Raw genomic sequence first — 27989 nt, forward strand, 5'->3', positions numbered from 1 at the left:
CGCGCTCGGCACAGAGAGCTCTTGGGGCACATGGGGCTCTCCGCGAGGCTGAGAACTCTGGAAGGTGGAAGTCATGCCTTTACCCAGCTGTGGGCCTGTTCATTCAACACACCTTTACCTAGCACCTGCATTGTGCCAGGCACTAAAGCAGACCCTGGAATACAAAGATGATTTGGAAGTAGTCCTTCCTCTCAAGGAAACCCTCTGTATACGAGAAGAAAAAGAAATGTGAAGAGAGTAACTGATAATGTATAACATCAGTTTAGCATTCACAGTGTGCCAGGTTTTGTGTTAAGTGTTTATTACTCAAGACCATTCCCATAAAACTCTGTGAGGTAGTCTTCCCATCTCCATTTTACCACTGAAAACACTGAGGTCCTGTAAAATTGTTTAGCAGGTGCACAGTAACAAGATAGTTTGAAAATAGGCAGTTTGACTTTATAGTTTGAACTCTTAACCACAAAATTATATGGTCTAGGAATGGCAATAAGTGATTTTATTATAAAATCGGAGAGAAGGAAGATCTAATTTCTCTCTTAGGAGGACAAGATGAAGTTGCAAGCAAGATTTCACAGAGTAGCACAGAGGGTTGTACTAGGCACAAGAAGGAAGGCGAGTCCAGGCGGAGGGGATGGCACGAGGAAAGCACAGGGATATGGAAGTGGGACCTATGAGTTAGCAACTGATGACCAGGAGGAAGGATGTAGTCTGAGGCTTGTGGGAGTGAAGTAGATGAGTTAGGCAGGGGAAGTTATGGGTGATTTCAGAAATTTGAACTCTTTGAGGGGTTTGCACAGACGCAGGACAAAATTAGATCTTTATTTTTATGTTTTTAATTCTGATGACATAGAGAAAAATGGATCAGCCAGAATAGATAGGATGGTGACTTCCTTTCAAAGAGAAGAAGCAAGTCTCGCATGAATCCGGGATTATGACGTGAGAAACACTATTGTCCTGGAAGCAATATAAATTCATTAGAACGCTTTTAGAAAATAGTCTTCTGATATGTATGAATAGCCTTAAAAATGTCAGTCCTTTTACCCTAGTTATTTCATTTCTGGATATCAATCTTATGGAAACAACATAAAATGCAATATATGCCTTTAGACCAGCATTTGTGATAATAATTCAATGCTTAAACCCTATTGGTGAAATTGAATGAATAAGTAAATAAATGATTGAGTGATTGGTGGAAAAGTGTGGAAGCATTGGAAACCATACTAGAACTGGGTAGTTATGAATTCAGTAATGATAGTTCTGAAAATTATTTAAGAATGTAGAAAATTTTATGATAACTGAAGAAAAAAGCAGAGTAGAAAAAGGCACCCTATTATTATAGAATTATTATACCTCAGAACCATGTTTTAGATAAACTTAAAATAAATACATCAAATAATTATAGTAGTTTTGTCCTTCTGTTTTCTATTTTTGCAATAGTCTCCCATTTATTTAATTTTTTTTATAATGGAAAAAGCTAAAATTTGGACTGTTAATTTGGAACCTATCTTGAAGTATCAGAACATCAAAGTGACAATAATAAACAGAAATAGGCTTGGTGTTAAATTCTAGGCTTACATATTGGACACATTTAATAAATATCTACTGAATTGAAGTTCTAACCATTTCCTTTACCCCGGGTCAGAATTCCAGAATCCTATTGCAGTATATGAGAATTTTTACCATTACTTGAACTTATATATTATATAGACTTACATTAATGGGCTGAAAAATTGTTCCTTTTTCTAACTTCATACCTGAAGCAGTTGACGGGACTCTCTATGCAGGAGTAATTTTAAACAGCCAATCTCAAATAACATAGAAAATACTTTATTTCAAACATATATCATTTCATGAAGTTATTTTTTCCTCTACAAAGGGACCCTTTGTTGCTTTCCTTAATACTGGTATCAGTTTTTTACTCAGCAGTTCTTGTTCAAGCATCAAGGATCTGCTTTCACTGTTTTCAAATTTTTAATGAAACAGAATCCAGAGGCATATTTAACCTATTGAATTTGATGGGCTTTTGATAATCCTGATATTGTCCACTTAGAGGGTTTCGGTTCCTAAGTGTGCCAGCATATTAACTGAGTGCCACAGCGGGCATGGTTTGGTTTAAGATTGCTTCTTTTGGGGTCCAGGGTAGTATTTAGAAGAGAAGGTTGTTTTTCACTATTACTCTAATAAGTGGGAGACGTGTTTAAAGTTGGGGTGGGGTAACCTGGGGTCATCCTTTCCCTGTACTCCCATGCCATGAACACTGGCTCTGTGCTTCCATCACTCAGACTAGCCCTTGATGTTGTGTACAGCCCAAGTATCTGTGAATACAAGAGTGTGCATATTCCTGGTTCACACGTTGGTCACATGAACAACTGCTTCAGAGCAGTCCAGTTCTTTAACAATGCTTGCAGACTAAAAGAGTAATGGTGAGAGGACAGCAGTTAATTTCAAGGTTATTTTTATGAGACCATGGAGAGTTTAGACTGATTTAAAGTGTGCAAATACTTTCATGTGTCATGAGGATAGCCAGGGGTATATATATTTGAAAGGAACTCCCCACCAATTTTTCCCAAAATATAAAATTCCCATGGGAACCTGGTTGTGTAAGGGGTCTCTTTCATGAGTTGCATATATCACATTGGCTTGATATGTGATGATGTGATTAATTCATCTAGTACCACAAGGAATAGGATCTCCACAAAAATGGAACATAGAAAGATAAATTTAGTGTGCATATATGGTAAGGGAGTACGGATATAAGAAAAAGCCAAGGGCTTTAGGGCCCTCCCAAATCAGGGGTCACTTGGAGGGATCTAAAGGCCAGGGCAAAGGGGAGGGACATCAAAATTAAATCAACCAGTATCTACCAAGCACTTCCAACATGGAAATAAATGGAACAAGCATCCTTAGAGACCAAAAGAAAGAAAAATAGCACATGGCCTTTTCACTCAAGAGAGTTGCCATTACAAACAATATCTGGGAAAGAATTAAGTACTTAACAGCATTTATGGGATGTCTACTATGTGTTAGGGACTGCTTGACGTGCTGTGTGTGACTCTGATGAATGCTGTCTTCAACTGTACAATAGGCCCCATGACTCCATTCATTCTGCAGATCTAAAACGGAGCCACGAGGAAACCCAAGGTCATTGAGACTTGAGACCCAGGCCCTTGGACTCCAGAGTCCTGGCTGTCGAGCATTATACTATACTGCCTCCCAGACAGATTTTTTTATATTTCAGGGCCTCTGGGGAAAGGGGAAAGAAAAGCAAGTTTGCTTGGCAGAGCAGTTTGAGCTGTGATGCCAGATTGTTTTCTCCTTCATTACCTGAAATCTTGTAAACTGTGAAAAATATGAAGAATCCTCTCACTTGTTCTAAGATATTTGACAAAGGATAGCTTGGACAAGAGCCTTATCACTCCAAACCTACCTATTTAGTCTGATTCTAAATATTCTTGGCTTGGGGCTAATTGGACCTTTGGGGTTTCTTTTTTGTTGTTATTGCTCTTAAGTCTTGGCCAAGAAATATTTTCTTTCTGGACTTGCTACCTGAAATGTGGGCAGCTGGGCAGTTAGTTGGTGCCCTGATCCCATTGGAGTTCTGAATTGGTGGCCCAGATCCTTTGGTGATACCTAATATTAAAAAAACACCAAGCTGAAGGCACAGGAGATTGCAGTGTAATGGATATGGTCAGAATAACAAGACAGGGAAACAAAAGCGAGTTTCGGTTGCCTTCGTTTGCTCACTAGTGACTTGACTTTCACTGTTGAGTTGATTCATAACCCCCTTCTTCACATATGAGGGACCCAGCAAAACATAAAATCTCTAACTCCAGTTTAGGGATTTTGAAAGCTGTGAGGGCTTGATAAGTAGCAGTACTCTATCACTCCAGGAAACACCAGCAACAAAGACTGGTAACAAATTTGAATTTCTCAAAGTTTAGATACTGCTCTGATGTCATTGTCCAACACTGTTTTATCTTCCACAGGTTTTCACTTCATTGCATTTGGCCTTTTTGGAGGGCGGCCTGACCCCCTGACCTTGTGTTTACAGAGAGACTGTGTTTCATCTGCATCCTAATATTTTCTTAAGAGTTGTTTGTGGGCCCTTCCTTTCTGCCCCCTCACCAGTGGCCAGCTCTCAGCAAATGTAGTAACTACTTCAGCTATTACACACACACAGTGTTTCAGCTCATTTTTGTATTCATTAATGGGTGTTTATTGAAAGCTTTCTATGTGCCCAAGCAGGACCTGGGTCAGGGTGAGCATGAGTATCTCCTTAAATTCCATACCCTAGTGCCTCTCTTACCCCACCCTAGTCCTGGCCTTGAGCCCAAGCACAGTGCAGGACCAGGGCCACAGCTGACAAAGGCATGGCCCGTACCCCCAATATACCCTGACAGTCTAGCAGAAGACACACAATTGAACCAATGGATATTGTTAGTATCTGAATCTGTAGATTAAGTCACACTGCACATTTTTTCCATTCCCTATAGCTGACAACATAATTAACTCAAAACAGAAAAAATATAATGTGGATATGTAATTTCCATTAAAATAATTTACACATTTTGCTGAAAAAAATTATTCAAGTATTCCTCTATCAAACTCTCAGAATGAGCCTGGGGAAGCATATTTTAAATGCTGTTATTTACCAATGACTGGAAGAATAAACTCTCTTTTTTGTCTTAATGAAAAATAAATAAATAAATTCAGAGGCAAAAAATAGGTGGGCCTTAACATCTCACTGCTTTGAAAGTTAAAATTGTAACCAGTCAGCTAGTTATTTCAGAAAGGGAGAGTTAATTCCCCTTTTGGTTTCTAAATTAGCATTTTGGAAATCATACTTCAAGTTCCTTTGTGATGATACTAAGAGGGGAGACAGGATGCTGGAATTCATCTTTGAATGACTTCATTCTGCAACTCAGCTTCTGAGCATGCACATGCTTCACCCTGCTTACTTGTATTCTCTCTCTTCTTGGATAGTAGGAGAGTCATCAGACTGTCCATTTGTTTGCCTCTATGGTGACTGTTGGTGCAGGTAGCTAGTATTTAGAAAGGGCCATTTGTTCAAAGGTGTTTATTATGTCAGGACTCTGATAGCCTTTGTTGTTTTACATGCATTCTTGTAGTTTTGGTCAGTGGACTTTTTAAGATGTACATGATTTAGAAACATTTTTCCATTACATTTTAAAAATATTCTTTCTTTATCTTAATTACAGAGCAAAGAGATTGCATTCCAACTTCATGAGGATTTAGTGAAGGTTCTTAACGATCTGTATACGGTAAGCACATCCTCCTTCTTTTGCAAGAATACTCAGTTTAGAATTCTGGTTTTCAGAAATGCTGCCCTTATTAGAACTCATTTCAAGATAGGGTATATTAGTGGATGCTCTTCTAGTTGAAGTGGAACCGAGCAGATACATGCACACTGTTACATTCTTTTGACACTTCCTCCCAAGTTGGGGAGACTGTAGTCAAACAAATATGTATATGCAGTTAGCAGATTTTAAGAAATTAGAGTAAGTTGTCCCAAAAAGACATGTTTTTAACTGGTTGGATTATATGTAACCTGTACCTATATTCAATTCCAGAATATTTTTTCAATTGTTATCATTCTAAAGTTAGCCATTCTAGAATTTGAGCAATTTAGAGTGGCTTTCTTTGGTGTCTTAATGTCTTTTTTTCCCCATTTCAGTTAAATTATTTGGTTAATGACTTAACAGATTAAAATTTTGGGGGGTTATCTGTATTTCCTTTTTGGCAACAGTTTGCTTTTCTGAATTTAAATTTTATTCTGGTTCTGCATATTACAATAAGAAATCAAACAACTTAAAGCTGTTAAGTAGAAAAACTGACACTGAGAAGTGACTAGTGGTTACCACAGGGAAGGGGTTGGGGCAGGTGTGGGGCATGGGAGTGATGAGGATAAAGAGGCACGATAATTCTCAGTCATAGTATAAGTTGGTCATGGGTACTGTAGTACAGCGTGGAGAATATAGTCAATGATTCTGTAACATCTTTGTACATTGATAGTAACCACATGAGAGAGGGTGAAGATTTAATAAAATGGGTAACTGCTGAACCACTGTGTTGTACATTTGAAACCAATATAAGACTGTATATCAATGACACTTCAATATCAAAAGAAAAAGAAAACCAATGGGCTTCCAAGTTGGAGTGACTCATATGTAATTTCTTTTAAATACCTAATGATCATGTTAAGTACAAATTTCTTTTGGAGGAATTTGATGAGTTTTTATTTTATAAGAAAGAATAACAGGAGAAATGAATAGTATTAGTTTGTTCTAACTCCAGGTATTTGCATTTTCATTGTACAAGATTATTTGAGTATTTATAGACAAATTAAACCTGAAAATTAAAACTGAAAATTATTATTAAAATGTTTCTTGATTTACAAATTCCATTTATTACCTAAAACCCATGCGTGTAAAGTGCAATTTTGTGAATTAAATTGTTTTTAATGCTCCACTGAACCTGTAGCTTTAAGCTTCTATGACATGAATATTTATCTAAAGTTCTCTTTCCAAGATTTTTGTGATGTGGATAAAGTTATATTTTTATATAGCATGTTTGCTACTACACCCTCACTTAATAAATTGAATTGATAGTTTCTATATGTCAGTTCTTCCTTCAGAAACTTTTAGCTTTACATACAAAAGTCTCATGTTATAAGGTCATATTCATATAAAAAATACCTAATGAAGTTGAGTTTTTTATGATAAAGTTGATTTTTTTAGCCTGTGACTTGTTAATTTCTGATAACCTAAAGTATCAACCATTTCTAGAAATCCTGGATTTAGAATTTAAAACTTACATGAGCACTATGCCTTTGACACTTCTGAAGAATTCTGTGTCATCTTCCACTGAGCTGTTTTCTCATGAGGGCTTAGTGGCATTTCCCTTGTGAATCCCTTTACTCGTGCATTGTTTTACCTAGAAAGATAAATCAATCTCTAATACTTTAAAAATGAAATATGCTGGTTATCATGGCAGCATAGACAAGATCCTTTTGATTTATGGTCTGACACTAGTAGAGCAACAGTGGCAAAGACAAACTTGATCGTTGAAAATGAGAAAAATTGGTAGAATGTCATGAAGATTTTGTCTCAGTGAGGGACTGCATATAGTGAAATTTCTCCTGGATTCAGCCTACCAAATACACTTCAACATTTAGCAGACTTTGTATAGTTGAAGCAAGTGAGCTGACATGCACTAACAAATGACCTTCTGAGGAGGTGTCAGATCCTCAAAACTCTAGGCAGTATCAGTCAGAAAGCCTGAAGGAACCAGGCTTTAGGAAAGGCCACCAGAGTTTGAATGACCCTGCCAGAGTCATTTAACCTCTAAGAGTCAATAGAGGAATTAAGGGATAGAGGAAGTAAGCAATGAGGCTGTAATTAGGTAATCTGTAGATCACTTGGAGCTCTTGGGAAGAATATTTTACTTGAACCAGAGAGTATGCTCAGCTGAGGTTAGAGGTCATGTTCTATGGGGAGAGGCCTTCATATTACACACACACACACACACACACACACACACGCACACACACACACACACACACTCTCTCTTTAATCTAAAAGACAGTGATATTTGGTCACTCCTGAACTTTAAATTCAGATACACAAAATCTGTGTTGTTCAAATGAAATCTGCCAATTATATACATTCAGTTTACATTCAGAAAGAAAGAAAAGTACTTAAACAGTGGACCAGGAGTTGGGAGCATGGTGGTTTAGGTTCCTTATCAACCATAGACAGGTCATGATCAAATAATTCTGAAATACATCATGCATAGAATTTTGTGCAACTGAAGAAATAAAAATGACTGCTAAAGTAACATACAATATGTGGTCTCAGGAGTTGAAGATGCTATTTAGTTGCCTTTTCAGACAGTTATTCACCCCTCCCTTTCTTTCAGCCCTTGATACTCCCTGGGAGTTGGAAGTGAACATTTTGAGAAGTTCATTAACTTCCTTACACAAAAGGAGCGCTCTATATTAAATTAGAGCCAACGTTAGTGCAGCAGCCATATGTGTAGCCTTTCCTACCCAGATATATTTCCCTCACAGGCCTTTTGATTCTTCGAAACATTCTATCACAAGGCTTTGTCTTAAATAAAATGTGAAGTCGAGGAAGAATAGAAAGATGCCTTATGGTCATTTATACCTTAGGGCAAACCTAATTTGATCAGATCCTTTGAGTATGGATTGTGTGCATCAGGCATGTAGGCTGGACTTCTGAGTATGGGAGAGAGGCATCAGAGTGCCCCTGGAAGGGGAGGAAAGGCTTCAAAGTCATGCATCTACTTTTCTATATTTTTGCCTTCACCTGGCCTTTACTTGCAGAAACAAGGCCTCAAAACAGTTTTGAGCATCCATTTGGATTCTTAGGCCACCATAAAAGCCAGCCAAAGTAGTTAGGATTAGTTTAGCCTTGAGTAACAGAGACTGGTACATTCAGCCTCTTTCTCTCACTCTCACCCGAACAGCTTAGGTTGCACTGAAGCATCGCAAGGGCACATGGTCAGTTCACCTCTTAGTACACCTGGTGGGAAAGCTGGACACGGAGCTAATAGGAGTTAAATGCCAACATGTAGACAATTTCCTGTCTGCAAAGCCCATCAGAAATTACACACAAAAAAATGTCATCTTTTTCCAGCTCTGGAGGCAAAAACCACCCCTCTCTTAGTCATCAGGTGACCCTCCTGTCTTGCAAACACTGACCTTGGAGGAACCGTAAAGTGCGTTCTCACATCTGTAACCATGCTTCATGCAGATGGCTGAGACCAGGGGACTTGTGTGCTTCACTGAATTTTCAGGTTATATTTGACCTCAGTCTGTCACAACACACACTTCCTGACTTCAATCTCCATGGACAATAATCTAAAAGGTTTACATCTACACTTCTGACTTAGTGAAGAGAGTCGATTGAGTGAAGCTGGATCTTTCTTGGATGGATTAGAGTAGCCCTATGTCTGGGCATGGATTTTCACTGTCCAGGCTATAGATGGGGAGAGTGAAGAGGTCTGGGCCCTTCGCTCGTCCTCAGGACAGCTTGGAAAAGTCATTTGCTGTTTGTTTGCTGGTTTATTTTAGCATATTCTCAATGTGTGTATGTCTCTCCCATCAAAGTGGAATGAAGAATATGGATCCAACACTCTCTCCCTCTAAGCACATCGAAGCAATTGCATGTTAACCCAGATACCAGTGCATTTTGGAGGTGTGAGGAAAAAGATGCCAACACACAACTCTGGTCTGGAGACTTTCATACGTGGCAGTATTCACAGAGTTGCCTCCATGCCAGGCTCAGCACTCTCCGTACACTATTGAGTCTTCCCAAACAAACCTTTATTTGTGTATTTTTTTCTTCTGGCCTGTAAGGTTTCTGTTGAGAAGTCTGATGATAGCCTGATGAGTTTTCCTTTGTAGGTGACCTTTTTTTTCTCTCTGGCTGCCTTTAATACTCTGACCTTGTCTTTGATCTTTGCCATTTTAATTATTATGTGTCTTGGTGTTGCCCTCCTTGGATCCCTTGTTATGGGAGTTCTGTGTACCTCTGTGGTCTGAGAGGCCATTTCCTCCCCTAGTTTGGGGAAGTTTTCAACAATTATTTCTATCTGTGTATTTTTTTAATTGCCATTTTGCAGATGGGGAAACTGAGACCTGAGGAGCTTAAATAATGATTTCATAATTTCTGCAAGTACTTGATACATGTCTGACCTAGGTCTTAAACTCAGTCCTGAACAATTGCAGGGACCATGCTACCTTCTGCCATTCTGCTGATCATCTCAAGCTCCTGACTTGATGTGGTGTTGGTGTGGTGTCTACCACGTGCTAGTGTTCACTGACTTTACGAATATGTACTGGGATCACTTATTAACTTCCCCATGGTGCTAGGTGCTGGGGATACATCAATGAATGGGACAGACTTGGTTCATGCCTCAGTGGGGTCCACAATCAAGGTATACCAGATTGAATGTCTAGGGAATAAATAAATGAATGGATCGAACAAACCATAATTCAGCCCCTTCACTCCTTGTGTGGAGTTGCATGAGATTAGCCTCTGACACGTCCATAGTGCGTGCTGGTCTTTAACAATAATTGGACAGTGAACCCCTTGGGAATACAAACCATTCTGTAGTCACATACTATATATAACCAGGTGCACATGCCCGAATCTCAGAATTATAGAAAGAAAAGAGCTTGCTTTAAACATGAATGTGATTTCAACAAGCGAACTAAACTAAACTAAATAGAAAGATCCAACAGTTACCACCCTTTTCTCTTCTGAGTTGGTAGGGACTGAATGCGGCACATTAATGGCCCACCAGTATTCTAATAACTAGAATATATTCTAATACAACTAGACAGTGTATATTAAAGGGCCAATTTCAATTGGTTAATTTTCTAATTTTAAAGTCCCCTCACTTTTCATTCCTCTTTTTTCACGTGAAGAAGCTGAGGTTGGAGAGTTACAGCGACTGGCACAAACCCACCTGGTGTTCTGGATATTAAAGCTGCCAAGAGAAATTTATTTCCCAGAAGCATTTTTGAACTTGGTGGTTAACCCTAAAGGCTGTCCAAACCTCCTCATATTAACTGGGTCAAACTTTTTAGAAAATGAGTCTGGTTATCAGAAGTGGCCGAGATTTCAACAGCAACCATTTTTAAAGCAGCTGCTCTCCTGGGTGATAATGATTTCATTAATGAAATGCATCTCATCATTCACACTGTGGTCACATTATCCCTTAATAAAGAACCCTTGAAAGAATGTTTATTATGGGATTTGCATTTCGTTTGTGAGGGTAGATGTTGGACACCTCGGTAGATGTTGGTCAGGCAGTCACTCTGCTCCTCTCTGGACCTCTACTCCTATAGATTTACAAGATCATCAGTAACCCAAATAAACCCTGTGAGCTCCCACAATAGTCAGAGAAGCAGGACAGAAATGAAGAGGACTGGGGAGTGAGATCCTTCAGAGCTTACTAGATTAGGAGGGCTCCTTTTTACCTAAGCTATTTGATTCATGCTGAAGACAAGCTTATTCATTCATTCAGCAAACATTTCAAGAGTTCTTCTTTTCTGGAAGAAAGGGTTATGCAAGAAGTGTTGTATTTTATACTGCAAATTTAATTCCAGATGCACTGCAGACATGTGCCTCGCACAGAGGCCCTGCATGAATCCTGGAGAGAATCAGGGAGCTCTGTGGGAGTATCCATTCATTATTTACCCAAAGAGCTATTGGGTCTGAAATTGGGGGAGGTGGCAAGACACGGCCTAAATTGAAGAAGTGACTTGTTTAGGGTAACGTGACCAGTTCAAAAGGAAAAAGATCTCTGGGATAATGTTTTTAATGCCAAAAGCAGAATAAAATATAACAGCAGATGCTATTTATCACCTAAATGTGAGGTTCAGAGCAGGAGGCAGGCCACCAAATAGAAGGTTTCTGCAGCTCCATCAGCACAGATGCCCTCAGTCTCTCTCTCCTAGGGAACAGCCCTCATCCCTCCCTAGTAATATTTGAGTCTATTTGAACGTGCTTAGGATGCATATGCTATGCAAACACACATTATGGAATAGAGGGAACCTGGGGTCATAGATGAGGACTGAGTTGTGTGCAGAAATTCAACATGAAATGTGGGGACTGGTATGTAAGCCTGTACGAGGCTTGGGATTTAGAAAAGCATGTGTCAATCTGCACAACCTAGGCCCTTGTTATAAATTAGGTTCAACCCCTCTTTGGATGATCGCATCTGGAAGTTCTGGGAGATCAGAGAACATAAGTTCCTAAAGGTAGACTCCTGGTTCAAATGCTTACTTAGTTCCTAGTGTGTGGCAGGCTCTCTGCTGGGCTCCAGTGCGCTCCTCTGAGGAATCTGATGCTGGCAGACCATGGTTACTGTGAGCATCAGTGCCATGCCACAGTGTCTGTGCTATGACTTCCAGGATTATGCTATACTGGAAATAGATTTCCTGGAATCGATCAGCAAGTGTCTCTCAGTCCATCTCTAACACGGGGCTTGGCAGCGGGGGAAGAAAATGAAATGAGCAGTTGGGAATCAAAGAAAGCACATGGGTTGTGGGTCTTGGGCCTGCCCAGAGTTTGCTTCCATCCTGCAGAAGTCTTCCATGAGTGATCTGTTTGGGAGCCAGGGCGTTGTTCCACGCCCTCATGCAGGAGTGGGAGGGGGTGGGTGGGTGTGCACTGAAGGAGGACCAGGGCTGTGGAACAGTGGTGAGAGCATAGGCTCCTGGTTCAAGTCTCAGCTCTGTGGGCCAGGGGCTGCTTGATTTGGGCCAAGGTAAGTTTTAGCCCCCTTGAGTCTCAGTTTTCTAATCTGACCATTGGGATAACAGTTGTGCTTTCCCTTTTGGATGGTCATGAGAAAATGAGACAGAGTGTATTAAAGAGCCAATGCATTTAAACACTCAGCAGTGGGTCCAGGCTGTCCACTGCATCCCAAAGAGCAGAGGCTACAAAGATGGGAATGCTGTGCCTCGCAAGATGGATACAGGCATGGATGAGGAGTGTTAGCCACCTATGGGCAAGGCACCTGGAGACAGAGTGCCCTGGATTCTGCGTCTAGGTTCCCTGAGGGTTCCCTAGGGCAGGTGGAGGATGACAGGGGGCCAGGGGGTCAGTGGGACCAGATAGCATCCAGGCAGGCTCTGCTCTGTAGGAAGTAGCCCCCACATGTGCCCCTCTCCCACCCACCCTGCCCCACATGGCGAGGGAGGACTTGATCTGAGTCAGAGAGAAAGTGGCTGAGGGGCTCTGGTCTGTAGTCACTTGGGCTCCAGATAGAAACAAAGAGAGAAATGTTGAGATATAGAGATGATAGATAGATCTAAGAAGAAAGAGAAAGATAGATGGAAGAAGAAAAATGTTGGAGGACAGAGGTCTGGAAAGAAGAGGGAGGGAGAGGAGAGAGAAGCGAAGCAGTGCTTACCGACCACCTTCAAGGAGGCATAGTTATTGAGCTCTTTGCCAGGTGGCTGCTGATCATAAGGGTTGGAGATTTGGCCCAGGCTGGGGTAGGAATGCGGATGGCTGGTCTGCTGCAGCAAAGGGGAGGTGGGCACTGCGTTGTTCATCTGGGTAGTGTCTGCAAGCAAAGACAGTGGGAGATGGTCACAGATAGGGCAGGACCTTTTACCCACCCCCACCATCACCACATCCCTGGAGACCAAACTTCCCACCCTTGGGGATGGGACAGAAACTATGGCAGAGGTTGTGCAGATACCAGGAACAACCCACTCCACACTTATTATCGGAGAACGGCTGAGGATGGATAGGCAAAGAGCAAAGGATGTGCCTAGAACTTTCCACCTCCCCTCTAAATTAACTTAAGTTCCTGTCACTATGGAAGCTCGTTTTGTTATCAAAACAGTATATGTACAAAAAGATGATCAATGTCAGTAATAATCAAAGAAATGCAAATCAGAACAGCAATGAGAAGCCCTTTCTTTGTCAAGAGCTTGGAAAGCATTAAAAGCATTGAAGGACACCAGTACTGACCAAGATGTTGGAGACGGGGCAGTCTTATAAATGGATGGTGAATGCTGATTTGGTATATTTGCAGAAAGGAATCTGGCAGTGTGTAATGAAATTTAAGGTGGATGTGCATGTTGGCCAAATAGTATCACTTTTAGGGATTGAGACTTCAGAAATATAAGCATCAGAATATAAGGATATTTCCTCAGAATCATTTTTTTGCACCATTGTTTGTAAAGTGAAACATACACACACAGAGAAACAACCTGAACCTCTATCAATAAGGGAATTATTAAATAAATTATTGCATAACTATATCATATGCATAGTACGTATGATGGACTATCATGCTACTGTAAGAAAAAAATGAGTTAAAAATCAGTTAATTCTATATATGTCAAATTGGATAGTTTATGGTTTGTATGTTAAGGGGAAATAAGCAAACATCCAAGGAATGTGAATAACATAGTATTTTTGTGAAGAAAGGAAAACCTATGCATAATTTTCTGTGCTAGGGTTTGCAAAGACAAGAAGAAATAAGTAAAGACATGAACTGAATATTGGCTACTCAGAGGGAATGGGATTCATGGGGAGAGAAGTTCGGCAAGGTTTCTCTGAGGAACTATCCTTCAAGTTGAGATCTGGAGAACTAGATGGCAGAGAAGTATGGTGGGAGGTGGAGGGTGGGGGGATGTCCCAAGCAGAGGGTAGAGCACGGACAGCAGCCTTGGAGTTGGAGAGAATACTGCATTCTCACAAACTGAAAGACTGCCAAGGGTGGCTGGAGAACAGTGGCGGGGGGGGGGGGCGGGGAGTAGATTGAGATGGGGCTGGAGAGGTTGGCAGGACCCAGGGGACCTTGTAAGGTTTCCATCTTCATCCTGAGAGCAATGGGATAGTGGCAAGAGTGAAAGAGGAGACAGGGAGTCCAGGAGAGTTCATGTGGCTGTTTCAGGCAGTACATACAGGTTCTTTCCAGGTTCATGAAGCACACGTGTGGGTTCTGATAAACATGGCAGTAGATGCCGGTGGTGCCCAGCACATGCACCAGCACAGGCATCTATTTACCAGCTGCTGATGACTCACAGCTGTCCTAGAATCCAGAAAATTGTTCTGGGCTGACAAGTCACCACCCTGGACTGAAAACTCTTCATGTACCTCACCCTCAACCCCTGGGGTGGTTGGCAACCAATGCCTGGCTGGCATCGAGGTACAGAGACCAGCCCCTTGCCTCAAGGTGGGGGTAACTTTATGGAACAATGGATGCTCTAGAGCTCCCATGGACTGGGATAAGTTCAGAGCATGAGTCAGTAAACTTTTCTGTAAAGAGCAAGATTATAAATAGTTTAGGTTTGGCAGGTCATACAGTCTCTGTTACAACTACTCAACTATGCCCTGGTAGCAAGAAAGCAGACATAGACATTATGTAAATGAATGGGTGTGGCCATGCTAATAAAACTTTATTCACCAAAACCAGTGGCTGCTGGATTTGGTCCAAGGGCCCTAGTTTGACAACTCCTAGTCTAGACTTTATCTGAGACTGAGACCCCATCCTCGTGGGGCCCCTTTATCTTTCTTTGTTTCCCTCACAACCTTAGAGATGTGTGTGTGTGTGTGTGTGTGTGTGTGTGTGTGTGTGTGTGTGTGTGTTTTACCTGAAGACCACTCCCTCTGAGTCTCATGCACCTGATCCCCTCTTTAAAATGCTGCTTCTAGACAATTCAACCCATGACATTCATGGAATACATTTGGCTTTAGAAACCAATCAACCCAAATGGAAAATAGGTGAATAGTGAATACCACAGCTGAGACACAGAGATAAGGAAAATAATTTTATCACCACACATGCATAGGCCTTCACCCAAACCCAACTCTCTAATGGGAATGTCACTAGACAGAAGCCAAGTAGCACAGCCCCTAGACTCATCTGAAGAGGTGAGCATATCTTTCTGCCATGATAGCTTTTTGGCTGAGATTCAGCTGGGGTGGGAGAGACCCAAGATTATAGTGGAAAAAGTGTTGCATAAAATATAGCTTTCATTGCAGCCTGGACCCAAGGTGCTCTGAAGTTTTCCTCTCAAGAGCAATCTACTGGGGAGGTCTGCCTGCTTCCTCTGGACAAGTGCATTTTTGTGCCTAAATGTTGGTCCAGTGGGAAGAGGTTTATTGTGTGTTCTCATTGTTTGTAGCTCTGTGGGGGTTTTTTTTTTCATGATACATGATAAAAATATGATACAAATACCTGATTTTTTTGGTATATTCAGAACTACCACTTCCTTTGGCACACTGCTGCATCCCATTTGAGTCATGGATGAGCTGAGCTTCATGGTAACTGTCTTAGTTTGGGTTTTCCCAGAAGATGTCACTGACATAAGGACTCAAGTACAAGCATATTTGGGAGGGGATCTCAGAAAATACTGTTAGAAAGGAGGGAGGGAGGGACACAGGGAAGAGAAAGGAGCTGATAAAGAGGGCAATGCTAAGCAAAGAGCTCCTTAATCCTACTCTGGAATTCTGGTAAATGGTGTTGAATGCATGTCTCAGAATCTGTCACCAGTGGGACAGGAGCACCATAGTATTTATACACCAACTCCCATCAGTCATTAGTTGAGAGCTGCTTTGGGAGATGGTAATTCCTCAGTGCTTGCAACCCACCAAGTTCACGGTGGAGTAGCTCTGGTGGCCAGAGAGACTCTTACTCAGATATAAGAAGTGGCAGTTGTAACTCAGACCAATAATTCACCCCTCCGGACACAGATGTGAGCATGTGATCCAAATCAGACCAATCACAACACCTCCTTCTTCTCACAGTGATTGGGCCAGAAGCAAGCCTGTGATCTAGGCTAGGCCAATCAGAGTTCTTCCCTGAATTTTTCTGTGTCCCGACCTGCAGGACTATCAACGGGGGTCGACGACCTGGAGGAGAGAATGAAAAAAAAAAAAGAGGGGCAAGGGACACAAAGAAAGGACAGTAAGACAGGATGTCTGATCAAGCTGACACAGTTTGTTTGCAGGCTCAATTTATACAGGTCAGCAAGGAAGGGGTGGGTCAGAAGGTAATTGGACCTTAGGTGGCGCTGGCGGGAAGGTGTAGAGGGGTGATTGGACCTTGGTTGGCGCCGGCGGGAGCAGAAGACCCGGAAGAGAAGCGGGGAGTTCGCCATTTGTGGGTGGGGGCCCTTGGGAGGGAGGTTTTAAGGGTGGGGCTTTCCCCTGGGGCAGAGGGTGTTTCTTAATTAACAAGATGTTGGCAATATTAATACACCAGTGGAAAGTACAGAAAAGCACATGTTGCTAGGTAACCTGACCGCAAGGTTTACCTCCATTTAGGCCATGGCAGAATTTCCTTTTGCTGTTGTCTTAAGTCTGACATTACTTAAGTTCTTTCTTTTTAGCTCGCTCCCAACATCTCCCCCTTTTTTATTTTACAATAAGAAGATAGTGCCTATCTTAGGTGCCCCAAGGCAGCGACTCTGATCTTACCCATCATTGGTACTCCCACTCCAATGTGGAAGCCCTGTCTTAGGTTGCCAGAGGCTCCATCCAGGGTGCTTACCCATCTTTGACTATCCCGTCTCCTTTTTCTCTTTAATAAAACAACCAGTCCAACTCAGACTGGGTCAAGGTATGTGCCTGTCTTAGGTTGTATGGTTGAAATAAATCCTTACCCATCATGGGGCTATAGTCCTCTGTCGACCACTCCCTGTCTTAGGTTGGTATTTACAATTCAACCATATTTTACTTGTCACTGGCTACCATCCTTGACTTTAGATCTTATGATTTATATCTTATGATTTACAAGTGGGGGGGGGGCCGTCTGCAATTTCAAATGATCTTAGTTGGATGAGTTTCCACATGCTGCAAAGGACACAAGGCCTTAGTAACAGCAATAGAAGACATAAAATGCTTAGGGTTAAGAGAGGTGTGACAGCATGCCAGACACTATTCAGGGGTTCTTTGAACATGTCGAAAGACAGACATAACTTGAATATATATATAGGTTTTAACAAGCTACTAGTTAAATTGCATATACACATTAACAATAGGAATATAGATACATAACAAAGGCAGACTTACAATTACTAGTTATATCTAATGAAATTAAGAAAACTAGTTAGATAGCTTAGGCATTTGTAAAAACTTATTGGCAATATGATGGATATCATCTAATTGATTTTGGGTAGTTTGAGAAAAATCAGACAAATTGAAACAACACATTCTTGGAAATTGCTCACATCTTACATGCTCTTTTAACAGCAGACTGTCCACAGCAGTGTGATTCTGAAGCACTGCAGCTTGCACTTCTCTCAGTTCTTGATTGAGTTCAGATAATACAGAAGCAGTCAAATTTGTTGTTTTCCTATATGCACAGGCCAGCTTAGATATCTCTTTCTGCATTCTAATGACAAGTCCAGGAACCTGCAGGAGGAATGCAGCTGCAACTGCAACAGCGGCAGGATCTCAAAGTTTCAAGTTTTCATGACAATCAGATGGCAGAGCTCAGAGAAGCCTCTTGCACTTATATCCAGGTGGCCTATTAGAGCAGGAAGAGTGCGTCCCACACTACAAACACCTCGATAGTGTGGAGAAAGGGCTTGATATCTTTTGTCATTACACAAAAATACCCAAACATTTGGAAGTCTATATCTAGAAAACCATTTTACATTGATTGTAAAATTACAGTAAGAGGCTACATGAGTACAATTAATACATACACAGTAATTATAATAGTACTAACAGGTAAATTTAATTGGGCATCAAGAGTAAGTACTTTAGGGGGAAGAGTGATATTTATGTAACATAAAACATTCAGTAATAAAGTTTAGCATTATTCTTTTTGACAGTGCTTTCCAGGTAAATATGTATCAGGTAAATAAGCCAAATTAGTCAAATATTTTCTTGATGAAGAGAAGAAATTCTACTGATATGTTCCAGGGGCCCTCTGGAAAATATCAGAGTTAATTGAGAGGTAAAAATACCTTTTTAAATTTTGGTTTGGGGAAGCTGTCAAAAGTTTTTAAGGCACTTGCCTAAATAGAATTACAGTTATTAAATAACACATTATTTAACTAGAATGATAATAAGAAAGTTTAAAAGCAAATGCAGAACGTTGCATAATTGTTAACAACACTTAGCTTAATCTTTTTAATATTAAGATCTTATTTTCTTAAATACTCAGACAATTCATTAAGACTTTAAGCATAAGAAACTGTTTTAATAAAACAATTAGAGAACCCTTTGCAATCTTTCAATATTAAGGGCAGACTAACAGTTAAAGAATACTTTGTCTTTCCAACTGAAAACAAAAGTCCAATTTTGCTGTGTTCTCGATATTAAGACTCACTTGCTTTAATTTCACATAGCATGATTATATCTGTAAGAATATAGTAATTTATTCTTCATTTGCCCTATGGTCCCAAGCGCACAAGCCGTTAGAATTGTGCCTGGGCTTGCCTGGGGCTTGACTGGGTTTATCCTGCCTTATCTCTAAACATCCTGACCCACCCTCAAAGCAACAGGCTAAGCGGATCCCCCACAACAAAGGGCACCACGCTGCTCCACCACACTGCTTTCTCTCTTTGTCTCTGTCTTTCTTTAAATAAATAGCTGTACTTTAGAACAATTAACTATCTTTTACTCTTAACAAAACGAATTTCCATTCTTCATACTTTCTCTTATTAAAACACACATCTTTAACATACTAAAATATTTTCCTTATTATATCAAGTAGTTTTCATTAGAACTTAAAACTATTTGATACTTTAACTTTCAGTGAACACTGAAAAATAGGCCACTATAAACTGTTACACCAGCATTCTTCAGATTGATACGTTTATGAACATATTTTATCATTTTTGGAAATGTGCCTTATAGCACAATTTCTTATTAAGCACAAAATATGTCTATATAACTTAGCAAACTTTAAGAACTTTGGTTACTGAAAGGAAAGGAGTGACACACAGCAGCAATTCACCGGACAATTCCGCTTTATTAGGGAAAGGTGCTGGGTTATATAGGAAGGGCAATGAATTGATTGAGGTGTCACTTCTATGGGGCTGTTGGCTGTTGGCTAGGTGCTGGGATTGGGAGGGGGGCGAGAGGTGATTGGGCTTCAGGTGGCACCGGTGGGAACTGAAGACCCCGAAGAGAAGCCGGAAGTTTGCCATCTTACTGGTGGGGCCCCTTCATTCCCCCCTTTCTCCTCTATGGACTTGTGGATGTTGCTTTCTCTCTGACTGCTTCCTGCTGAACAGGGGCGGAGAAGGGAGTGAGGGCTTGAGGATTGGGAGGAAAGGATCGATAGGACTCCCCACAGTAAGGATGAGTAGATGTGGACTTCTTCAGGTTGGAAATCAATGAAGGTTCCCTGTAACTATAGGTCGAGCACTTGTTGATTGTAATGGTGGTGCCAGGAGGATACGGGTGCCAGAAGCCAGGCGTCTGCGGCCATTGCTTCTAGGAACAGTTTCCAGCGGAGAGAGGAGTCCATCTCAGCGTGTGGTGAGGAGGTCATGTGAGGGTGAGGGATCTTCTGTGGCCAGAAGCTGGTAGTTCCTGAGTAAAAGCTGGTTGAAAGCTTGATTAGAGATTTTTCCGACTTGGGATTTGATGAACTTTATCATACAGGGTAAGAAGAGACAGGCGAGAAGAATGATTATTATGGGGCCTGCAATGGGCCAGAGCTAGGTGAGGAGGGGGTTTGTTAGTATTGAAGAGAATGGGTTGGAATTGGAAGCAGAGTGGAGACTGGAGGCAACGTCAGTGAGTTTGGTGATGTCAGTTTCTACAATGCCGGATTCGTTGATGTAATAACAGCACTCTTCCCGAAGGAAGACACAGATGCCGCCCTTCTCGGCTGTAAGCAGATCTAGGGCCCGCCGGTTTTGGAGGGTGACCTTAGCTAGCGAAGTGACCTGTCTTTGGAGAGAGGCTAGGGAATCAGGAGTGGATGTCAGGGCTCCCTCAAGTTTGGCGTTGAGATCTCTAACTTCCCATAGAGAGTGACCAAAGGCTTCTCCCGAAAACCCTGCCCCAATGGCTGAGGTGATCAAAGAGATACCGATCATGATGGGAAGGAAAGCAGCTCTTTTTGTGCACAAGGGCAAGGAAAGTTGGAGCTCAAGAAATTCTGCCATGCTGTAAAGTGTAAGCTGTGGGATTAGGGTGACGAGAATGCAGGGTGTATCGGAGTTGAGAGGCAGTGAGTTGAAAAGACTGCCATTACACCAAAAGAAGTGTCCCGGTTGTGTAAAAGTCTTAGAGCCAGAGGTAAGGGTGTAGATAGAGAGGCAGTGAAGTGCGCTGGAGGCGGGTGGAGTTGGGCCTACACAGTGGTGGATGGTGAGATTATCTGCGTATTCTGGTTCCCATGGGGGTATGTCTGCCAGGGGGCAGAGGGGTTGTCTTTCTGCATGGAAGGAGTAGTTGGAAATATTAAGGGGCACGGCTGCCAGCAGTGGGCGCTGTAGTGATGCACACAAGAAACAATTGGCGGTGTTAAGGATGTGGTTGAGAAAGATGGTGGTGTCCTGAATGAGCTGTAATGAAGAGTAGGAGAAATGGGAAGAGGGGTGGGGATAAGAAGATGAAGAGGCGCCGTCAAGAGTTTGGATAATGACTTTTTCAGAATGTCTCATATCTGATGCAACTTGAGAGATCTGGGAATGAGAGGGAACATACTTTGGAGAGATATGAAGGGTACCATGGGGGGTCGAGGACCCCCGTAGTAAACTGAGGCTGTGACTCTGGCATCCCATCGAGAGTCCTAGGGATCTGGGATTGATAAGGAGAATGAGCTGTTGGGATATTTCATGAAACAGTTGGAGGAGTAATACTGTGGGTACTGGAAGTTACCCATGTAGTGAACGGCACAAGACTAGTAGGGACATGTCCTCTAGGTGTCTGGCCATTGCCTGCAATAGGCTTGTTTTTGGTCATAGAGGATGCAGAGGTAGGGAGAATAAGGGTAGCTGCTAGTGAACACTTCGGTGGAGGGAGGAAAGTGGAGGTATAAAGGCTCAGAGCAGCTTTTCAGAGGGCAGTCTGGTGTGGCAATGAGGGCAGTAACTTTTGTTTGATGCTTTGTGTAAGTCTGTCTAACTTTGAATCGCCATACAAAGGAGGCTGGGGTGGTGGGGAAGACAATAGGAATGAGGGAAAAAAAGCGAGAGAGCAGTAAAGGAGGAAAAAGTCATGATTCGGGTATGGATGGCAAAGGGGATGAATGGGATTTTGGAGGAGAGAGGAGTCTGGAGTCTGGAGTCTGGAGTAAGGTCAGGAGTCTGGAGGGAGGGAGATTCTGTAAACTTTTGTAGGTTAAGAGATCTTTTAGGTGATGTGGGGACAGAATGGTAAGGGGTGCCCTGAATGTCAGTTTATGAGCTTCTTTCTGCAAGAGCTGTCTAGCGGCTAATGCTCGTAGGCAGGGGGCCCATCCCCGAACTGTGGGGACTAATTGCTTGGAGAGATAAGCTACTGGGGCAAAGGATGGGCCATAATATTGGCCTAGGACTCCTAGAGCTTGACTGTACCTCTCATGAATGTATAATGAGAAGGGTTTGGACAAATCAGGGAGATGGAGAGCTGGAGCTTCCACAAGGGCTTGACGGAGCTTAATGAAGGAGTGTTGGGGTGAGGATGATAATGGTTCTTCAGGGGGGCCCTTGCTGAGGTCGTATAGGGGTCTTGCCAACAGGGAGAAGTTAGGGATCCACGCTCTAAAATACCCAGCCAGGCCTAGAAAGGAAAGGATTTTTGTCTTGGTTTTGGGAACGGGCAGGTCAGAGAGGAGTCGTTTTCTGTCTAAGGTAATGGACTTTCTTTGTTGAGACAGAAGGAATCCAAGGTAAGTGACAGAAGGGGAAGAGATTTGAGCTTTGACGGGGGATACCCGGTAACTTCTGGAAGCTAGAAGGTTAAGTAGGGAGGCAGTGTCAAGTTGAGACTGTTACCACGAAGGACTGCACAGTAGAAGATTGTCCATGTATTGTAATAAGGTGGACTCGGAGTGATCATGATGAAACTGTTTGAGGTCCTGAGCTAGGACCTGTCTAAAAATATGGGGACTATCTCGGAAGCTATGTGGCAACACTGTCCAAGTGAGTTGTTCAGAATGTCTTGTGTATGGGTCTATCCAGGTGAAGGCAAAAAAATCTTGGGAGGAGAGGTCCAGAGGGATAGGAAAAATGCGTCTTTGAGATCTAGAACTGAGAAGTGGGAGGCCGAGGCAGGGCTCTGCGATTAAAGGGTATACAGATTTGGAACTAAGGGATGGATAGGGACAACAGCCATGTTGATGAGGCAAAGGTCTTGGACAAGGCGGAAAGATCTGTTGGTTTTTTTAACAGCTAATATGGGGGTATTAAATGGGGAGTGAGTGGGTCTGAGGTAATTTTTGTTTAAGAGATCTTGAATGATGGGTTGGAGGCCTATGAGGGCTGAAGTGGTTAGGGGGTATTGGGCCTGACAGATATACTGAGAGGGGTCATGTAATTTGATAGAGGCAGGGGGACATAGGGCCATGGAGGGGCTTGTAATGTCCCAAACTTTGGGATTTACAGGGTGTATGAGGGCAGAACCGGAGCTTTAATTGGGTAGAGGGGGGTCATTGGCTATGAGGGCCATCAGAAAGGGAGTACTGGGGGCTGTGGGAATGGATATAGTTATGGAAACATGGAGGAGAGAAAGGATGTTCCGTCCTAGTAAAGGGATGGGACACTGGGGCATAACCAGGAAGGAGTGGGATAAATGTATGGGATTGTCTTGGATTGTCTTGCATAATAAGGGGGTGGTTTAATGGGAAAATCTGTTTACCTCCTACTCCAACTATAGGAGTAATGGCTGGCATGGTAGGGCCCCGGTATTCTCACAAGACTGAGAAGGTGGCTCCTGTATCTAGGAGGAAGGAGATGGGGCAACCATCTACTGTTAAAGTAACCCTGGGCTCCTGTTTGGTGATGGAAATGGTCGGGTGAGAAGCCCCGGGGCCCTGTCAATCTTCTTCTGCCAGCCCCACTACGGCGGGCTTAGGATGGGGGTTGTTCCTCCAGCCTCCCCTTCAGGTGGTTGGGCAATCAGACCCCCAGTGGCCCTTTTTGTTGCATCTGGGGCATGGGGTGGTAGGAGATCTGGGGGAGGGGCACGCCCTTGACCAATGTCCCTCTTTTCCGCACTTGAAACAAGCTCCTGGGGGGACCTTGTTTGTAGAGGGGCGCCCAGGTTGTGGTTTTATCAGCTGGGCCAACATCTGGAAATTGGCCTGATCAGCCTTTTGTTTATGGCGTTCTTTCTCCTCCTCCCGGTTATGGAAGACTTTAAAGGCCACTGTTAGGATCTCAGTCTGTGGGGTAGCGGTGCCCTGTTCTAACTTTTTGAGTTTAGCTTTAATGTCGGGGTAGCTTTGAGCTGAGAAGTATGTCATAAGGACATGTCTTCCTTCAGGTGTTTCTGGGTCCAAGCTGGTATACAGTAATAGGGCTTGAGTGAGTCTGTCTAAGAACTTGGAGGGGGTTTCATCTCTCTTTTGAATTATGTCTTGGAGCTTTTGAAAATTGACTACTTCACGAGCTGCCTTTTTCAGACCTGCTATTAAGCAGGAGGCAAAAATATCTCGAGAGCGGAGACCCACGGCGGTGTTATAATCCCAGTGTGGGTCTTGTTCGGGGACAGCAGTGGGGCCAGGGGAATAGGTGGGGTCAGTCCTGTGGGTTTCGGTAGCGTGCGTTTGGGCGAAGTCCCAAACTCGTCTATGCTCTTCAGGGAGGAGAGTATTGGCCAGGAGCATGAAAATGTCATGATGTGTGAGGCTGTAAGACTGGAGGGTCCATTGAAACTCCCTGATGTATGTCGTGGGATCAGTGGAAAAGGAACCTAGGCATTTCTCTAGTTGGGCTAAATCTCCTAAGGAGAAAGGGATGTGAACGCGCACGATGCCTTCAGATTTTGCTACCTCCCGGAGGGGGGCGATAATTTGGGGAGGCCCTCGGGACCGAGTCTGAGGGGTACTGAAGGGTTCTGGCTCAGTCTGTGGGGGAGTGACGCGGTCTAGCCGCGCCTAGTTGAGCAGGTCCTGAAGTGCGGAAGGGGGTCAAAAAAAATAAAGAAAGATAGAATCAGACCCATGTGTCGCCAGCTAGCAGCCCAGCTGCTTGCCTCTGCTGCTCTAGTTGGACTTGAACTCATGACTCCGAGGTTAAGAGTCTCATGCTCTACTAACTGAGCTACAGCAGGGCTCCAGTTAATTGCTTATGGAATGCATAAACAGAATGTTCTTTGTTCTCCATTCCTGCCACATCGGCAAGTGGGGGAAGGGCATAGCTAGAAGCAGGGGCAGTGTTTCTACACATCTTCAAGGTCTCCCTATTTTCAGAGTGAGGAGTCTTGGCTCATCTTCGAGTACAAGATATGTTTTTGTGGACAGATAACTTCTAAGGACTGCACTGGTTGTTCTCTAGCTTGTGCTTTCCCATGCTGCATTCAGACATGGGGGAAGGTGCTTTCCCATTCTCCCTACAAACATGTGAGAAGACAAAGGTGGTCCCTAACAGGGGAGAAACAGGTGATGAGTGCAAAGACAGAGGAGGCCCTGGGGACCTAGTTAAAGGGGGGGCTGAAAGGCTCAGGTTTAATCTGCGGGGGATGGAGGCGGAGGAGGTGAGGTGGGGGAGGAGATGGTGGGGGAGGAAGGGAGAAGGGCTGTTGTAGGAGAAGAAGGGGAAGGGAGTGAACGGGAGGCTTCTGCGGGGTGGCAGCTTGCAGACTAGGAGAACTTGGGAGGGGGCGGGGGGAGGAGGAGGCAGAAAGCTTCAATATAGGGAATCTCCTTCCATTTTTTCAGGCGCTGGCAGTAGTTAAAAAGATCGCGAGTGATGTTAGGATCAAGATTTCCCCCTGCGGGCCATTTGTTGTTATTGTCTAGGGGGTATGTTGGCCAATCTTGGGAGCAATATTTACGGAGAAGTTTTGGTTTTATATCAGGCATCAGGGAGAGGGTAGCCAGATGCTTAAGCAGGCATTCAAGAGGTGAACTTTCAGGGAGGGATGAGGAGGCTCCCATGGCTAAAGGACAGAGAAGGAGACAAACAGGGGAAGACGAACGGAGATCCTTGGACTGGAAGCAGACCGCAAGGAGACAAAGGGCATCCCCGATGATTCTTGGTGGTCTGCGGAAACTCGTATACGAGTCGGAATTTCTTAGGAAGTGTGGGTCGTCACCCAGACTTCCCTAAGAAGGCAGTTTCCCGGAGTCACGAGGTATCTAGCGCTAGGAATTTTCGACAGACAGAACAATTTCGGCGGATGGAACAGAAGGAAGGGGGTGGGGGAAAGGGAGTATTCTCATCTGCAAAGGAGCCACCTCTTACAGTTAGTAACACTTTTCATATAAATACACATACACAGACAAACTGACATAAAGATTTGAGTTTCTAATACTCAATGGTCTTCTTTCTTCTTAGTTTATTTGAATAAAAGTACTTCAGTTTTCAAGAATACACTCTAAAGGCAAGCAGTTTACATAACTGGGTTAAGGTTTAGACAGCCCCAGACTAACAGGGCTGATGAAGGCTCTGAACTGATAGGGACTGTGTGTATCCAGGGGGCTGGAAATGAAATGCAAGTACAATTCTAGCTCCAGTCATTTAAAGTCAGGCTGTATTGCAAAAGATAAATTTCTTCTATCTCAGGGAGTTTAGTTTAAGACTTCTCAATTCTCAAAGATAATGATGAACTTAATAAGTAGAATAGATGTTCACTAAAAGAATTTAGAAAACTAGCTCTATATTGTAGTAATTCATGGAACTTTTGACTATTTTCTTCCCTTGTGGCAAAATATATTTAGCTGCATAAAATTATATTGCATACTCTTTTTAGGGGCCAGGCCTCTCTAATCAGAGAGTTTGTACTGGGGCCAGGTTTGTGTGCAGAAGATAAGATACTTCTTTTTATAGTTTAAGGATCGAATTGCTCTCAGTTTTCCTAGTTTTTTCTGCCTGAGCTATAGTCATTCCTCAAGAGACCTCTGCCTGTCTGATAAATGCAGGGACTGTGTGGCTTTTCGGTACTAGAGCCCTGATCTGAGTCACAAGCTTGTTTGGCTTCTCTGGGGCTGTTGAGGAGGAAATGCTTAGCTCTAGGATGACTGCCTCTAAGGGAAGCAGTTAATAGAATAGAGCTATTTACATGTTGATCTGAGGATTCAGCTTAATCACAGGCTCTATTTACATTACACAGGAGGAAGTAACGCAGGCCTAAGAGGACTGCTTTGACTGGAGAGCAAGGTAAAAAAGCAATTTTTAAGGTAAAAAACGTTTCAGGTCTTTTTCTTAACCCTAGTTCCTCGTGTCCTGAGGGGGACTCTTTGAGTCTGGCTATAAATAAATCTTCTTGGGAGAATGCTTGCCGCATAATAACTTACCTTCCTAAATGCATTGCCGGGGAAATACACACGAGTCTATCTCACGGTGGGTTCAGAACGTGGCGACTCAGGCGAAGGTCTTGCTGCAGACACCTCCTTTCATTGGTGGGGGTGGGGGTGGCCCAGGTGGGGGTGGGGGTGGGGGTGGGGGTGGGCCCACCCGGGTGGGCCCGGCCCACCCTCCTGGGGGCGACGTTCTCACCTCTTCGGTCTGTTGGGCCTAGGAAGCCCCACGTTGGGTGCCATTTGTCCCGACCTGCAGGTCTATCAACGGGGGTTGATGACCTGGAGGAAAAAAAAAAAAAAAAAAGAGGGGCAAGGGACACAAAGAACAGACAACAAGACAGGATGTCTGATCAAGCTGACACAGTTTGTTTGCAGGCTCAATTTATACAGGTCAGCAAGGAAGGGGTGGGTCAGAAGGTCATTGGACCTTAGGTGGTGACGGCGGGAAGGTGTAGAGGGGTGATTGGGCCTTGGCTGGCGCTGGCGGGAGTGGAAGACCTGGAAGAGAAGCTGGGAGTTCGCCATTTTGTGGGTGGGGGCCCTTGGGAGGGAGGTTTTAAGGGTGGGGCTTTCCCCTGGGGCAGAGGGTGTTTCTTAATTAACAAGATGTTGGCAATATTAATAAGCCAGTGGAAAGGACAGAAAAGCACATGTTGCTGGGTAACCTGACCGCAAGGTTTACCTCAATTTAGGCCATGGCAGGATTTCCTTTTGCTGTTGTCTTAAGGCTAACATTACTTAAGTTCTTTCTTTTTAGCTCGCTCTCAACAATCTGGAACCTTTGGGATTAAGAGGCTAGGAGGCCATGAATTGAAGTGAGTTTGAACCTACATGTGAGGAAAATTGTTCTTCACTGTGTGGGAATAAAGACAACAAAAGAGAAGCAGAGGAGATAGGGAAGAAACCCCTTTCTAATAACTTATTATGCTTTTGGGTTACTTACTGTTGCTTGTACAATAGTTGCCTGGATTCCCTGTGAGAAATTGTAGCTGACCAGAAGGGAGGCTGCCCATGGGGCTATGAGGCAAGGCCAGTGGATTGTGTCAAGATACAAA

General features: G+C 43.1%; 1 protein-coding gene and 1 long non-coding RNA gene across 4 annotated transcripts in view; one reads left to right on the top strand and one right to left on the bottom strand.

The window, feature by feature from the left end:
- Positions 1–27989, top strand: part of LOC108403881 (SLIT-ROBO Rho GTPase-activating protein 2B-like) — a 114056-nt gene that overhangs the window by 31640 nt on the left and 54427 nt on the right. For both annotated transcript variants that reach the window (XM_073231090.1, XM_073231083.1), the window contains one exon: positions 5220–5282. In XM_073231090.1, the coding sequence (XP_073087191.1) occupies positions 5220–5282 (63 nt within the window). The remainder of the gene's footprint in view (positions 1–5219; positions 5283–27989) is intronic.
- LOC140848340 (uncharacterized) lies at positions 19484–27101 on the bottom strand. 2 transcript variants are annotated; one of them, XR_012129057.1, is made up of 2 exons: positions 26929–27101; positions 19484–20080 (listed from the first exon to the last, which is right to left on the bottom strand). It is a non-coding gene; the product is annotated as an uncharacterized lncRNA (long non-coding RNA). The 2 variants fall into 2 exon arrangements; XR_012129061.1 differs by having other exon boundaries at positions 19484–20128.

Source organism: Manis javanica, chromosome 1 (assembly GCF_040802235.1).
Source record: "Manis javanica isolate MJ-LG chromosome 1, MJ_LKY, whole genome shotgun sequence".
NCBI classification, from domain to species: domain Eukaryota; kingdom Metazoa; phylum Chordata; class Mammalia; order Pholidota; family Manidae; genus Manis; species Manis javanica.